General features: G+C 36.0%; 1 protein-coding gene across 1 annotated transcript in view; it reads left to right on the top strand.

Annotated features, from left to right (window-relative positions):
* Positions 1–9018, top strand: part of TMEM47 (transmembrane protein 47) — a 30485-nt gene extending 21467 nt beyond the window's left edge. Inside the window, 1 exon segment of the mRNA NM_001266555.1 lies at positions 5616–9018. Coding sequence (NP_001253484.1) covers positions 5616–5794 — 179 coding nt within the window. The 3' untranslated portion in view covers positions 5795–9018.
* The last annotated feature ends 4884 nt before the right edge of the window (positions 9019–13902 follow it).

Here is a 13902-nt window from a genome sequence, read left to right as displayed (position 1 = left end):
TATTTAGATTCCATGTTAATTTCCCTGTACCGTTATCAAACTACACTTTGGCTAGAACAATTTACAGTATCACAACCCAATAATTAATTTAATACTGCTACCATTAGTAGTTACAAATTGAATTTTAAAAAGAAAATAAATTGATACCTTCATATTAACTTTTCACTGGCAAATGCTTTTTATTCTCCAAATTATTATTTCTTTTATGTCAATTTTATATTTAGGGACCAACCTGGCTGGTGGGGCCTATCAACCTTTGCCTTTAAATTATCTCCTAATTTTATACCTTTTTTTTTTCATACACCATCATTATTTCCTTAGTCGAGGCCACAATTTTTCCCTAAATGGAACGTCTCAGTCCCCAAATTTGGTCTTCCCTTACTTTGTTTTGTTTTTCTATGGCAATATTTGACTGTTTTAAGATGTTCATGTGACTCCTTTCTTTTGCCTTCTTGAGAATCTAGTTTTTCAGTTCTTTCTTTTAGTCTTTCTTTAGATTCCCTGGCTTCTCTTTCCCACTGATGACACCTTAGTCATCACTGCCCACAGGTCCCCACAAACTGAATGACCTCCTAGGGGCCTGTCCTTCTCTAGTCTCTTCCCCATGTAATCTGTCTTGGATACAACACATGAGGTCTCCTTGTGAAATAAACATCTGGTCTTGTCACTTGTCCCTTTGATTTCCTCAGAAGCAAACCCCGAGATAAGAAATCAAGTGCATATACTTTATTTGCAAGGTAAAAGAAGGGATATGATAAGGTATATGGAAAATGAGACAGGGATGGGAAAGCAGCCATTAAAAGGTTACATTATCAAGCCAGTTGTCACTTGAAGCAGCTGGAGCTTAGTCTTCTTGGGGAAACTTTGAAAACCTGTGTAGAACACACATCTTGAGAATTATCTCATTCGGAGGACTACAGAGCTGGGGTATTAACACAGCAAATTTGGAGAGTCATTGGTTGAGAAATGTCGGTTATGATCAAGGGAGAGCAGTGTTCATTTTCTGGACCTGGCCTGCCCCATAGGCAGCTTAAGTAGCTTTAGTGGCCAGAGGAAACTCAGGCAAAGAAATGCAGGTGCTGGCAATTGGAAGTCAGGCTAGCATGTGCTGAAGTGGTGAGGATAAAAATATATGGATAGGACACCAACCGCATATATGATTACAATAACCTCTCAGATGGTCTCCCTAGAGAAACGAAAGTTTATTACTTTATGAAACACTATGCTATTATAGTATGAACTAAACAGCCTTGTGCATGCGCCCTTCATTTTACCCATGCGAATTGCTTCTAGCCATACTCTCTTATACCTATAAGTGCTATATAATCTGCTTCATCTTCCTAGAGGTCTTTTCTTTCCTCTGCCTCTTCTGACCAATTTTCATCCATCCTTTAAGAAGCAATTCAAATGATGTCCCTCTGAAGCCCTCCTTTCTTTCTCTAAGCTGACTCAGTACTTGGCACAATGTTCGAGCTCAGTAAATGTGTGTTGAACGTATTATAAGTAAACATGCCTCTACTATTGCTGTTGAATGCATTGATTTGTAATTACTTGTGTGCCTGTCTGCACTATCAGAGTATGAATCTATCAAAGGGCGAGGGCCATGTCTTATCTATCTTATCCCCTTCATTTAGCACACAGTAGGCACCCAATATGTGTTTGTCAAAATATTGAAATATCCTCCTTAGAAGAAAATAACGAGTATTTCAATATCAATGCTTTGAATATTTTAATATTGAAAACACTGAAAAATATCCCCTTAAAACTAGAATAAAACACAAGAATGAGTAGGTATTCCCGTCATGCCTCTGGTCCACACAATTTCATGGTTAATAGTTTCATTGCCTGTTTTCAAAAAAGTGCAGGGGGCATAAAATGAACCCCAAATCTCTTAAGATTCTAAAATGTTCCAGAACTATACCTACGTTATCTTTGAGGTAGAGCATAGAGAATACCATATCCAATGCCTATTTTGTTTCATTGATTGGTAGTAAAATGGAAATATAGTATAATGCTATTTTCTTGACTTCTGAACTCTTTATGTTTTTTTTTTCTTCCCTCTACAGAATCTGTGAAAGGCAAGAAGGCATTTTTACCTACATCTGTGAATTTTATTACATGGAGAAAATTATTTACAAATGCAGAATTATATTTTTCTCAGTTTTGCTATTACATTCATTTTTCTCTGTGATTCCAAAGGGAGTCGAATAATTCAGACGCACGAAATGTTTTACAGTAATTTTTATTGAGCTCCAACACAATAAAAGTCTAAGAAAGCTGTTCAGGAGACTATGCCAGTGGAGCCTAATGGAGTTGTATTTCCATTTTTCCACTAGAGGGAAATTATATCATTATATTATACCATGGAGGCCAAATATTTGCTAAATAAAACACGTTGAAATGAATATTAAAAGCAGCCTAGGTAAACACCTCACCCGGGGACTAGTCAGTTCACAAAAGAAGCAATGTAATTATTTTAGAGTAATTCAGATTCATTATTCTCTGCTCAAACTCTTCTACCAGCTGCCTGTCACACTTAGAATAAAATCTAGACCCTAGCTATGGTTCACAGGCTGTCCATGAACCACGAAGGGCCCCTGCTGTCTCTTCCATCATATCTCATGCTTCTCCCTCCCTGCTCTCTGTGCTGCAATCACAGCCTTCTGACTTCTGTTCCAATGCACCAGATGTGCTCCTGTGTCGGGAGTTTTGCAGCACCTGTGCCTTTCACTTCGGAATGCTCGGTCCCCGCTATGTTGTTCTGCACCCCCAATTCATTCAGATCTGTGCTCAGTATCTCCTCCTCAGAGCAGCCTTCTCTCACAATTGATCTAAAAGAGCAGCCCTCATCCCTGTGTCCTGTCTGCTTTCTTGCATTTCTTGTCTCTTAGCAATATGTGACATTATATTCTATATTTGTTTCCTAACGGACTGACTACCCATGAGAGTAGCAGCTTTGTCTCTTTTGATACCGGTAATGCCTTAAACCGTATGACTTTAGAAACATTCAGATATTTATAGAATGGATGCATTTATTGAATGAGTGAATGAATTACTATACCTAACTCACATCCTTGTTTCAGTCATATCCTGATAGGATCAGTGCGTATTTGACAAGTGACCGGAGTATAGAAACCTAAGGAGAAGTGCCTTTTTTTTTTCCCAAATGTACTTGGCAACTTTGGAATTTTTTTTTTCTGTAGTCATGGTTGATAGTAATTGACTTCTTGTTGGTTTTATGACATTTAAAACATGAAAGCTCCCTTTTCCTCACAAAGGCACAGAGCCAACTGGGCTTTTTTAAAATTAATGCACATTTTAGCACTTACCAGCTGGAAATAGATGAAGTGTGGGTCATATAATATGCCATCAGCTGAGTCCTAACAACAACCAAAACTTTTTCTGAGAAAGTCTGATTTCTGTTTTGGATATCAGTAGCGTATCCTCTTATGCAAACTTACTCATGTATCTACTCTCAGTAGTAATGGTAGGCAAAGTGCTGACCCAGAGCAGTATTGGGCTGCACAGCAGAAATGTTGGGTATTTTTATATCTAGTTCCAGGTAGGTCCTTTGACACCAAGCCAGAGCCTTATAGAAAGAAATTTTGAGGAATCATTTCCTCATGAATTTGCTGTATTTCACCAGTTTTATGGGAGAGAAAGATGACTATTTATGTAGACTTTCTAGGAAGCTTCATCATACTGGTAATAATCTTTTACATGTGCTAAAAATAGATGAGAGTACATGTTAAAACATAAAATTCCATTTTAATTAAACACACTATCCATCCTAATGTTCTTTTTAAAAAATATAAGCTATATCAAAAATATTTATGTACATAGTTTTACTATGTCAATTTGTTCCCTCCTTTTCTTTAATTATTCACATTTTTGTTCTTTTAAGATGAATTAAACAAAAATTGTTTTACCCCATAAAATCGTTTCATATATCAGGGCTTAGCAAACTTTTTTTGTTAAGGGCAAGAAAGTAAATATTTTTGGCTTTGTGAGCTGTGTGGTTTCTTTTGCAGTTCCTCAACTCTGCCATTGTTGCATAGAAAATACATACATGAATGAGTGTGGCTGTGTTCCAATAAAACTTTTTCAAAAACAAAAAAGCAGACCAGATTTGGTAGTTTGCCAACCCCTGTTAAATATAACTGTACTCCGTATTTTTTAGGGAAAAGATTGTCTATTTCTTGAGGGTGGAAGCCGTCCTATGGTAGAGAATGAAGCTGTAGTTAACTAATTGTAGTTAAACTGATTAAAATAAAATTACGTAATAATTGATCTAATAGGAAGCTAAGACTTTTAAGTGGAAGACATTATCTCTTGTGCATATCCACAAGATAAATTTCATTTTATTTTAGATAGTAAAAACAACACAAAACAAAACTAAAACAAAATAAACTTTCCCTTCCTGATTATTTTGGTTTGTTTTATTCGGGATGACTAATCATATTTTCCCTTTAGCCCTGACAGAACTAGGATCTCACCAGGGACTAAGAGCTACCTTTTGACCTCTGTTATAGTAGCCATAATTAGCCTAGGTTTTCCTGTGCCATTATCTCTCTTGCCTTTAGAGACTTAATTCTTTTTTGAAAGTAGGTGGAAAATAGATATGAAAATATCATCTGTTAATAACTTTTAAGCCACTTTTTAAAGACAAGAGGCATAGACTGGATGAGAAGAAAATAATGAAAGTAGCTTTGGATCAGAGTAATGTAAGCAAAGACATCATGGTAGGGCTTTCTGACATATTGGTATGAGTTAGTATTGCAAAGCGGCAACAACATCAAAAGCACATTATTACTCACAGGTTGACCAGTTGCATCAATAGAAATTAATTTGAATTTCCTAATTCCTTAATAGCATATATAAATAACAAGAGTTTCAGTTGGCATTGGGGTCACTATTTTTTTGTTTTGTTTTGTTTTGTTTGAGATGAAGTCTCACTCTGTCGCCCAGGCTGGAGTGCAGTGGTGCGATCTCAGCTCATTGCAACCTCCCCCTCCTGGGTTCAAGTGATTTTCCTGCCTTAGCCTCGTGAGTAGCTGGGATTACAGGTGCACGCCACCACACCGGGCTAATGTTTGTATTTTTAGTAGAGACGGTGTTTCACCATGTTAGGCAGGCTGGTCTCAAACTCCTGACCTCATGATCTACCCACCTGGGCCTTCCAAAGTGCTGGGATTACAGGCATGAGCCACTGTGCCTGGCTGGGGTCGCTATTCTTGAGGAGCTACTTACACGTTTTAGTAGTGGCACAATTTAGTTTAACTAGTACTACTTGGCATAATAATAATGATAATTATATTTGTAAGGTGAAAATCACTACTTTGTATGCTCATATAAATTATTATATTGCACTAATTATTTCATCAATACTAATAATGATTTACTAATTAATAGGATAATTCTTATATACTGGGAAAAGGTATTTAAACAAAAACATTGTTAGTATTTTAAAGTATACCATCTAGAACAAGCAATCGTTAAAATTTTTGGCCTTTATGTATATTTGATTACAAAGTTACTCTCATACATATACAGTTATATATTTATTTGATTTGCTGTAAATAACATTTTCTAATTTTGATTTGCTTTGCTTTCAGTTGTTTTACAGGTTTGCAGCCTGGTCCTTTACCCAATCAAGTTCATTGAAACTGTGAGCTTGAAAATTTACCATGAGTTCAACTGGGGTTATGGCCTGGCCTGGGGTGCAACTATATTTTCATTTGGGGGTGCCATCCTTTATTGCCTGAACCCTAAGAACTATGAAGACTACTACTAGAACCAATAGTCTCAAAGTAAAAACAACCACCACCATCCAACAAAAGGATTACGTCTGCATCTTTTCTAACTTACTATTTTCTAAAACACTTGTGGAGCATCAAGCAGTTTGCTCAGTTGATTTAATCTTTTTTGCCTTTTGGCTGTCAACATCATAACCAGCTTTTACATCCATTTTAGAAATCTGCACAAATTAAGAAAGCTGATTAGACATAGGCAAATGCTGCAAACTTCCAATATGTTCATATCGTTTTTCTTGACAAATGAAGGGTCTATATGACAGCAACCATTGTGAGAAACTAGTTGGAATGAGATTTGCCTCAATCTCCTATTGCCTGCAGGGGAGCAGTTGGCATAAGCAACATTTAGAAGTTCCTTTGCGCTGACAAGGATTCCACTGTTAGAGCCCTTACTGCCTGCTTATCCTACCCAATGACTACATTGGCTGTTGGTTGTTTGCTTGAATGAGCCCTTGAAAAATGAACTGCCCTTCAGCATCTAATGGGAGTTGTGAATGTAAGTGGTTAATGGTACACATTCCACCTTCAAGAATACTCTTTTTAATGGGAGGTTATGCTTTGGCAATCAGCATCTCCCTGGGAGGAGAGTCAAGACTTGGAGACATGTGCTTCTCATTATGTGGTTAGAAATTGGTGCCTCAGCCCTATCTAGACTGGGGAAGAATTGAGGATCTCTGTTTTTCCTGGGGCAAACAGAAAGAAATCTGCATGAGTTGCTTTTTTACCCTTTAAATCATTTGCCAAACATTGCAGCAAACAAGTGTGCATATGTAACAAGCTTCCATGTTTTCATAGAAGGTGAACCATTAGTATAAATGGTAATTAGTTGTTCCTTAACCCTCCACATACATTTGCCTATTACACATAAAATTAATATTTACTCTAGTGAAGTGGTTTGAACACTAACCTTGTACGCATTGTTAAGAGGCTTAGATTTTTCATACTTACCATACAAAAGTATGGTATCTTAAAGCTTTTGCTCTATGTTCTTTACTGTTTCACTGGAAAGTGTTAATAGAGTTGCCTAAGAATAAAAATTGAAATGGTGTTAATCTGAAAATTAATGATTCTCTGTAAGCACTGTAGTTGAAAAGAGAATAGCAATTAGGATGATCATTTTGTGTAAAATTCATTAAAATAGAAGGCTGCTATTTTTTGCAAGTATTTTAAATGTCTTCATTTTTTAAAAAAAGGAATAGCGATAGATTTATATAAATATCTAAATGTCTCAGTAGAGGAGTAGAATTCATCTGGTTATCACCTGGTCCTCTAAAGTTAACTGATGGGCTAACCGATTTGTGCACACACTTAGGGTGGATTTTTGTTAAGGGAATTACTGACTGTTCAATGGAAGGAAGTATTAATAATAGGGAATAAGTTTGCAACTAATCTCATGCTGCAAACTTGTGTTAATTGTTTCATATACAAATTTGGATAGCTTAATTATAAACATATTTTTCTATCAAATATACAGTTCTAATATAAAAGTTATAAATAATTATTTTTGTTAACAAAGACACTAAAACAGTATGTTCTGGTTTTGGCCCTCTTGCAGCAAGAAGCATTAGAAAAATTACTTTAAAAGTAGCTATGTGTTACTGTATTGCAAAATCTGTTAAGACCAGGACCACATCGATAGTATTTAATAATTTGTTTTACCTCCCAAAGCACAGTTCTACTTTCAGCTAGTCTTAAGAACGGTTGCCAAAAACAACAGCCAAAAGAAAAAAAAAAACCCTACTTTATTACCCAAATGCTAAAAAACACACATGACTTTTCTATAAAATCACAAATATGAAGTACCAGGTTTAGTCTTACTTTAGCAATGATAGACAAAAGCGAATAAATACATCATAGACAGAAACCTTTATAAAAATATACGATTCTGTAAAGAATCATTAGAAATTATGAGTGGAAATTTTCCAGAAAGATAATATTATAGAGTCTTTTGAAGCAAGTTTTTGAGAAATAGTAAAATGTGGGGCAGACTGTCTTGCAGTTAATTGCATATTGTCAGAGCAGCATGAGAAATACAATATTTGGATAGGGATTTCAGCAACCAAACATTCTCTGTTCTGAGATCTCTTTATTCCTGAATAATGAAAGAATAGTAGTTTAGTGCTGACACCAATGAGTCACTTCTCTTGGTCCTAGTAGAGGATGCAGTGTCTTGTTAAACCAGTATCACATCTCGAGTCTTACCAAGTTTTCATTCTCTGTCAATATGACAAGCTCAAAGTGACAGGATATGTTATAGGTTGAGGCACACATATTTGCAGTTTACTGAAAACTAGATTTCTTATGTGACTTTTTTCCCTTCCCAGCAAAGAGCCCTATGCTGTATTTCTACCATCACTAATATTTGGAAGTGTTTCATTACTAACAATCTCACTACAACATGAAAATTGTTGCTTCACATCTGAATTACAATTTTGTCTATCAGAATAAACACAAGTGAAATTTTCACCTACATTAACATTATGTCTTTGCAGCTTTAGGTTTGTTTGATGTGTTCTTAAGCAGAATTGTTAGCCACAAACCCATTGTTAGCTATCTATGGATATAGAGCTATATCTATAGATAGAGGTATACACACACATATATACTCACACATATAGCATAAAATACTCAGCAGGGCTAGTTATTCCAATTTCTTGCACAATTATTTAGCTTTTTGTAAGTTCAACATGTAAATTTTAAAGACATAAATATAGAGAGACTTATGTGTTTGAATATAAATGATATATATGGATTAGCATGTACCTGTATATTATTAAACATGCAATGAACTGACTGGTAAGTGACGTCTAATTGTATGGCTAGCAATGTAATTTATTCAGACTGTATTTTTGTACAGAGCAGCGCACTCTAACCTATGCCTCTGTGTCCTCTTTAATGCCTAAAACTGTGCCTAGAAATTTCATCTGTCTTAAAAAAATAAAATATACTTCATGCTGTTTATGCTGTTAGTTTCTGTACTGCTATTCTATATTTATTATTTTTAAATATATGACATGTTTACTACTTAAACATGAATTCATGGTATCCTGGTTACTTTTTTTTAAGTCATCTGGGGGAAAACCTGTTTATCACTCCAGTGATTTTGAGTTTGCAGTTTCACAATCAGTTCTTCATTTCATGATTTTTGTAGTTGACATGAAGTTATCTATGTGGAAAAAAATTAAAATAAAAGTGATTTCACGGATGTGGTTTGACTTTGTGTCTTCTCTGTTGTGTAAACTCTTTAGACAACGCTTCTAAATCACATATATTCATTATATTTTCTCCTTCAAAATATATATTATTTAGAAAACATCTTAATATGACATGCTGATTTTACTTGAAAACATTTTTAAATTTCTTATTACAGATTATCTCCCAAGATCCTTCTATTCTCCACAGCCTTTGTGCGATCAGTGATAAAGGAATACTATTTTTAAAAAATACTATCTTTTTTAACCTTCTGTTTTAAAATGTACACAAAGGAGATGTAGTGTTGGCTTCCATTATTCCGACTCTAATCACACAATTGGAAATAATTCGTCAGAGGGTTTGATATACTATTTTGTTCTTTGTGTAATTTTCAATGTTTGCAGAGTGTTAAAGCAGGCTTGTCTGTATTATCTCTTTCTTAGAAAGACTAAAAATTCAGTGTGTATGTGTGCATGAGCATGTGTGTGTCCAATGTGCATGTGTGAAGAAACTGATAAAGTCAAAACTCATCACCCTTTGATGTATATAAATGGTGAGTGTCTGTGGAAAGCGGTTTAAATTAGACATTCAATAAAATTCACTTGCATGTATGCCAATATTTTTTTCTTTTTCTTTTTCTTTTTTTTTTTTTTTTTTTTGAGAAGGGGTCTCACTCTGTCACCACCCAGGCTGGACTGCAGTGGCGCAATCTCAGCCCACTGCAACCTCTGCCTCCCAGGTTCAAGCTATCCTCCCACCTCAGCCTTCCAAGTAACCGGGACCACAGGCACGTGGTACCATGCCCGGCTAATTTTTTGTATTTGTAGAGATGGGGTTTTGCCATGTTGCCCAGGCTGGTCTTAAACTTTTCAGCTAGTGCTATCTGCTGCCTTGGCCTCCCAAAGTGCTGAGATTATAGGCGTGCACCACTGTACCTGGCCCAAAAATTTTTCTTGAAGATATAAATAGAACCACAGTTGAGCAAACTTGCTTGTGTTGATAAAATCAGTTTGAATATAAAATATATATTTGTCATCAAGACGTTTTTTCATGTCTCATAGGAACCATCACATTTTGCAAGGATCACAGTATATTTGTTTTGCTAAGAAGAAAATAACTACAAATTCCCTGTAAGCCTATGATATATTTAATATCACATTTTCAGATGTATCCATACTTAAGTTATAACTTCTAACCTTTTCACAGTTTTTCTGTCATTTTAGAAAGTTTCCTTTTCAGTGGCCTTACTCTAATTTGATGGAGTAGCAGCATTCATTTGATGTATTTTCAGTATAAGTGCTTTCATTTTTATACAGCATACTCTTGAGTAAATCACCTTTACAAACATGGCTTGCCTAGTAATTATCCATGACCCAGTCTCCCTGAATTTGGAAGACATGGAGACATAGTTTCACTAGAATTTGACAAGAAAAAATCCTTTGCCTTCAGAGCTTTCACTGTGAACATAAAACAGAAAAGCAATTTCAATTTACTTTTCCATAATGGCCATATGGGCTGTTGCAGTTTGAATTATGAAATCAGGCACATGCTATGTCAACACTGTTCCATTTTGATGGGTTTTAAGTCATTTTGGTTAGGAAGTAAATTGATAGTGAAATTGTTTTGTATTCTGTAGACTAAACCACTGAATACCTAAATTATCAAATTTTCATGCTATTATTTTCTGTTCATAGCTTTTCAGAAATGTGATGTTAACTAAGATTAAAAGAACACAAATTAGGCCAGGCGCGGTGGCTTGCGTCTGAAATCCCAGCACTCTGGGAGGCCAAGGCCGGCAGATCACAAGGTGAGGAGTTCGAGACCAGCCTGACCAACATGGTGAAACCCCATCTCTACTAAAAATACAAAAAATTAGCCGGGCGTGGTTGCCCACGCCTGTACTCAGGAGGCCGAGGCAGGAGAATTGCTTGAACCTGGGAGGTGGAAGTTGCGGTGACCCCGAGATCGTGCTGCTGCACTCCAGCCTGGGTGACAGAGCAAGACACCATCTCAAAAAAAAAAAAAAAAACCCAGAAATTAGAATTAAGTGCTTACGAGTATTTTCACAGGAAACACTAATTTATTTGACTTTTTAACTTCTATGTCAAGTGTTTGGTCGTGGTACCATAGCACCTTAATCCCAGTAAGTTAAAATTAGACTAGATAATAAAACTCCATGTAATAAAATGTCAACAGTGTTTCCTATACAAGGCAGGCTTGGGGACTGTGAGAAGTCCTCACATTTCTAACAACTACTGAATGATGTCCTGGGCAGAGTGTCCCTATACATATATATAATATATGTACACATACGTGGAAAATCTTTTTTCAAGGAGTCATCAGCTAGGTGACTCACATTTGTATTCTACAAGTAACTCTAATGGTTCCAAAGTATAACTAAAAGAACAGGAGCTGAACTGTTCAGTTGGGAAGGAAAATATGTGGTGTTTCTAAGCCAAGATTAACAGCACACAAAGAATGGTGTTCTTTGTAAAACTAAAGCTGTGTTGAGTGGTTCACCAGAGAAACTCAGTTTTGGCAAGCAATTATTTCCAAGTTGAATGACTTCATAGAAATAATGGTTATAAAAGAAACTTGGAACAAGTACTGGAAAATCATGCCATCGAACCACCAGAAACCTTGAATACTTCAATGTTTACACGTGACAAGGATTAATGAAGAAAATTGTATCTAAAAAAAATTCTATATATGCTACATTTGCATGTATGAAGCTATGTCTATGATGACCTGAAGGCATTCTTACACTAGGTAAGAGCAGTCAGTCATGGAATTAAGCCTAAAATACTACATATATGAAATGATGGTACCATAGGCTACCCCTCAGCTTGCTTTGAATTTGTCATCATAAAGGTAAAATAAATGAAAATCATCCCTACATTCTATTTAATTTTTAGATTAAAATATAGTTAACAAAGACATTGAAGGAATTGTTTTAAACCTCAGCAGGAAGCATTTCTCCTAAGATTCTTATGAATGGAATGTTATATTGTTAAGGGTTAAATGGAGAAGAATGACTACTTTGCTAGTCTTTGATACTGTATGTTAACAAAAAGGCAGATAATACCGTCATGCTTGGTAACCTCTCCCGGGCAAACTTCTCCTGCATCAAAGCATGTTTGGAGAGTAGGTCCGTCTTTGTCTATATCAGTGCTCAGTGGTGTGACAACTTCTCACATCAAGCACAAGTTTTCCTATGTTTAACTTTTAGGTGATTTCTTAAACACTATCTAGCTATGATGATTGTGTTAATTCTTTGAGGCACATGGTTTGTGTGAAGGCAGCAAAATAAGTTGTGATAAAACATTTAACACTTATAATCATGAAAAGTATGTTTCTCATTTGACCACAAGGTACAAATGCCGTTTCCCATTGGAACACACTGGCATAAATTTGACAATATAGAAATCCTTATAGGGACATACTGTTTCATTAAAAATTTCCAATTATATTCTTTGAAGACATTAGCGTTTTTCACTGCTTCATAATGAAGAGGAATTTTGCAAAATTCATTGCTCAGTATATTTCTCTGTACAAACTTCAGTACTTAGCGCTTATCTTTCCAGCCAACTTGTAAGACATGGAATATTTTGAGTTACTTTCCCCCATTGTTCAGGCTTGAGTAAAAATAAGTTTTCCCTGTCTGTCTCACAGTCAATAAACATTAGTACATATTTAGTCAGGCATTTGAGCTTTGAGGATGTTACAAGTATGAGCCAAAATACAGCAAACTACTGCTACCAGTGATTGCATGACATCTTTGATTCAGAAATGCTCTAAAAGATGAGACAACAATTAAGCCCTCTTATGCTCATTCAAACCAAAAGTGCTGTTTGGCTTCAGTTAGGCTTGTTTGACTATTGTGCTGTTTGGATGGAGAAATCACTTGTAATATGCTATTTTCCTGAAGTTGGGCTGGTTTTTATTTATAAGTATAAATATATATAAATTGCATACATTTATGTACTTTGAATGGTTTGTGTGGTATCTATTTTGAAATGAGAGCACTTTTTAAATTGTTTATAACTTATGGAATACAAAGAGGAAGGATTGGGGGAAGTTATTTAATAGGAAAAGGAAGTCAAAGATTTGGATCTTCCAAGTGCCGCCATTTAGTCATGATTGTATGTTATAAGAGCGTGCAGGTATGAGAAAAAGTAGAAATCTGGCCGAGGTTGGTGGATTACCTGAGGTCAGGAGTTCAAGACCAGCCTGGCCGACATGGTGAAACTCTGTGGTAAAACCCCGTCTCTACTAAAAATACAAAACATTAGCTAGACGTGGTGGCGGGTGCCTGTAATCACAGCTACTCAGGAGGCTGAGGCAGGAGAATCACTTGAACCTGGGAGGCGGAGGTTGCAGTGAGCCGAGAATGTGCCATTGCACTCCAGCCTGGGCGACAAGAGTGAAACTCTGTCTCAAAAAAAAAAAAAAAAAAGAGTAGAAATCTGACTGGTTGATGGAATTGATTAACTTTGGAGTTTATGCTCCACCCATAATGGTTTCTTAGAGACAAACAGAAGATTTGGCAGGTAGCCACATTTGTACCACATGACCCTACACCCCTGGTCAAAGACGATTAGACAGAGATAGTTCCTGCCTTTAGCCACTCTGTTTCTCTTGCCTATTAATTTGGAATTGGTCTCTACATGTACCTAGTAATAAAATGCATAAACTATAGGCTTTGGGGTATGCAGAGATGCAAAGAAAACAAACTGGGAAGAATAAAGAAATGAAATAGATATGCACAGAGAAGTAGTCAAGAGAGAATCCTGTAGGACGCAGAGAGAACAAGAGTGGGTGGTCTCAGTTCTTAGTGAGGTCAAGTTGCCTTATAGTCCATAAAATACTCCTGTGTTCTTCCAATAATTTCCTGTTT

This window comes from Macaca mulatta, chromosome X (genome assembly GCF_049350105.2).
Source record: "Macaca mulatta isolate MMU2019108-1 chromosome X, T2T-MMU8v2.0, whole genome shotgun sequence".
Taxonomy (NCBI): Eukaryota; Metazoa; Chordata; class Mammalia; order Primates; family Cercopithecidae; genus Macaca; species Macaca mulatta.
The sequence above is the reverse complement of the archived record's forward strand: the minus strand, read 5'-3'. Positions and strand labels throughout refer to the sequence as shown.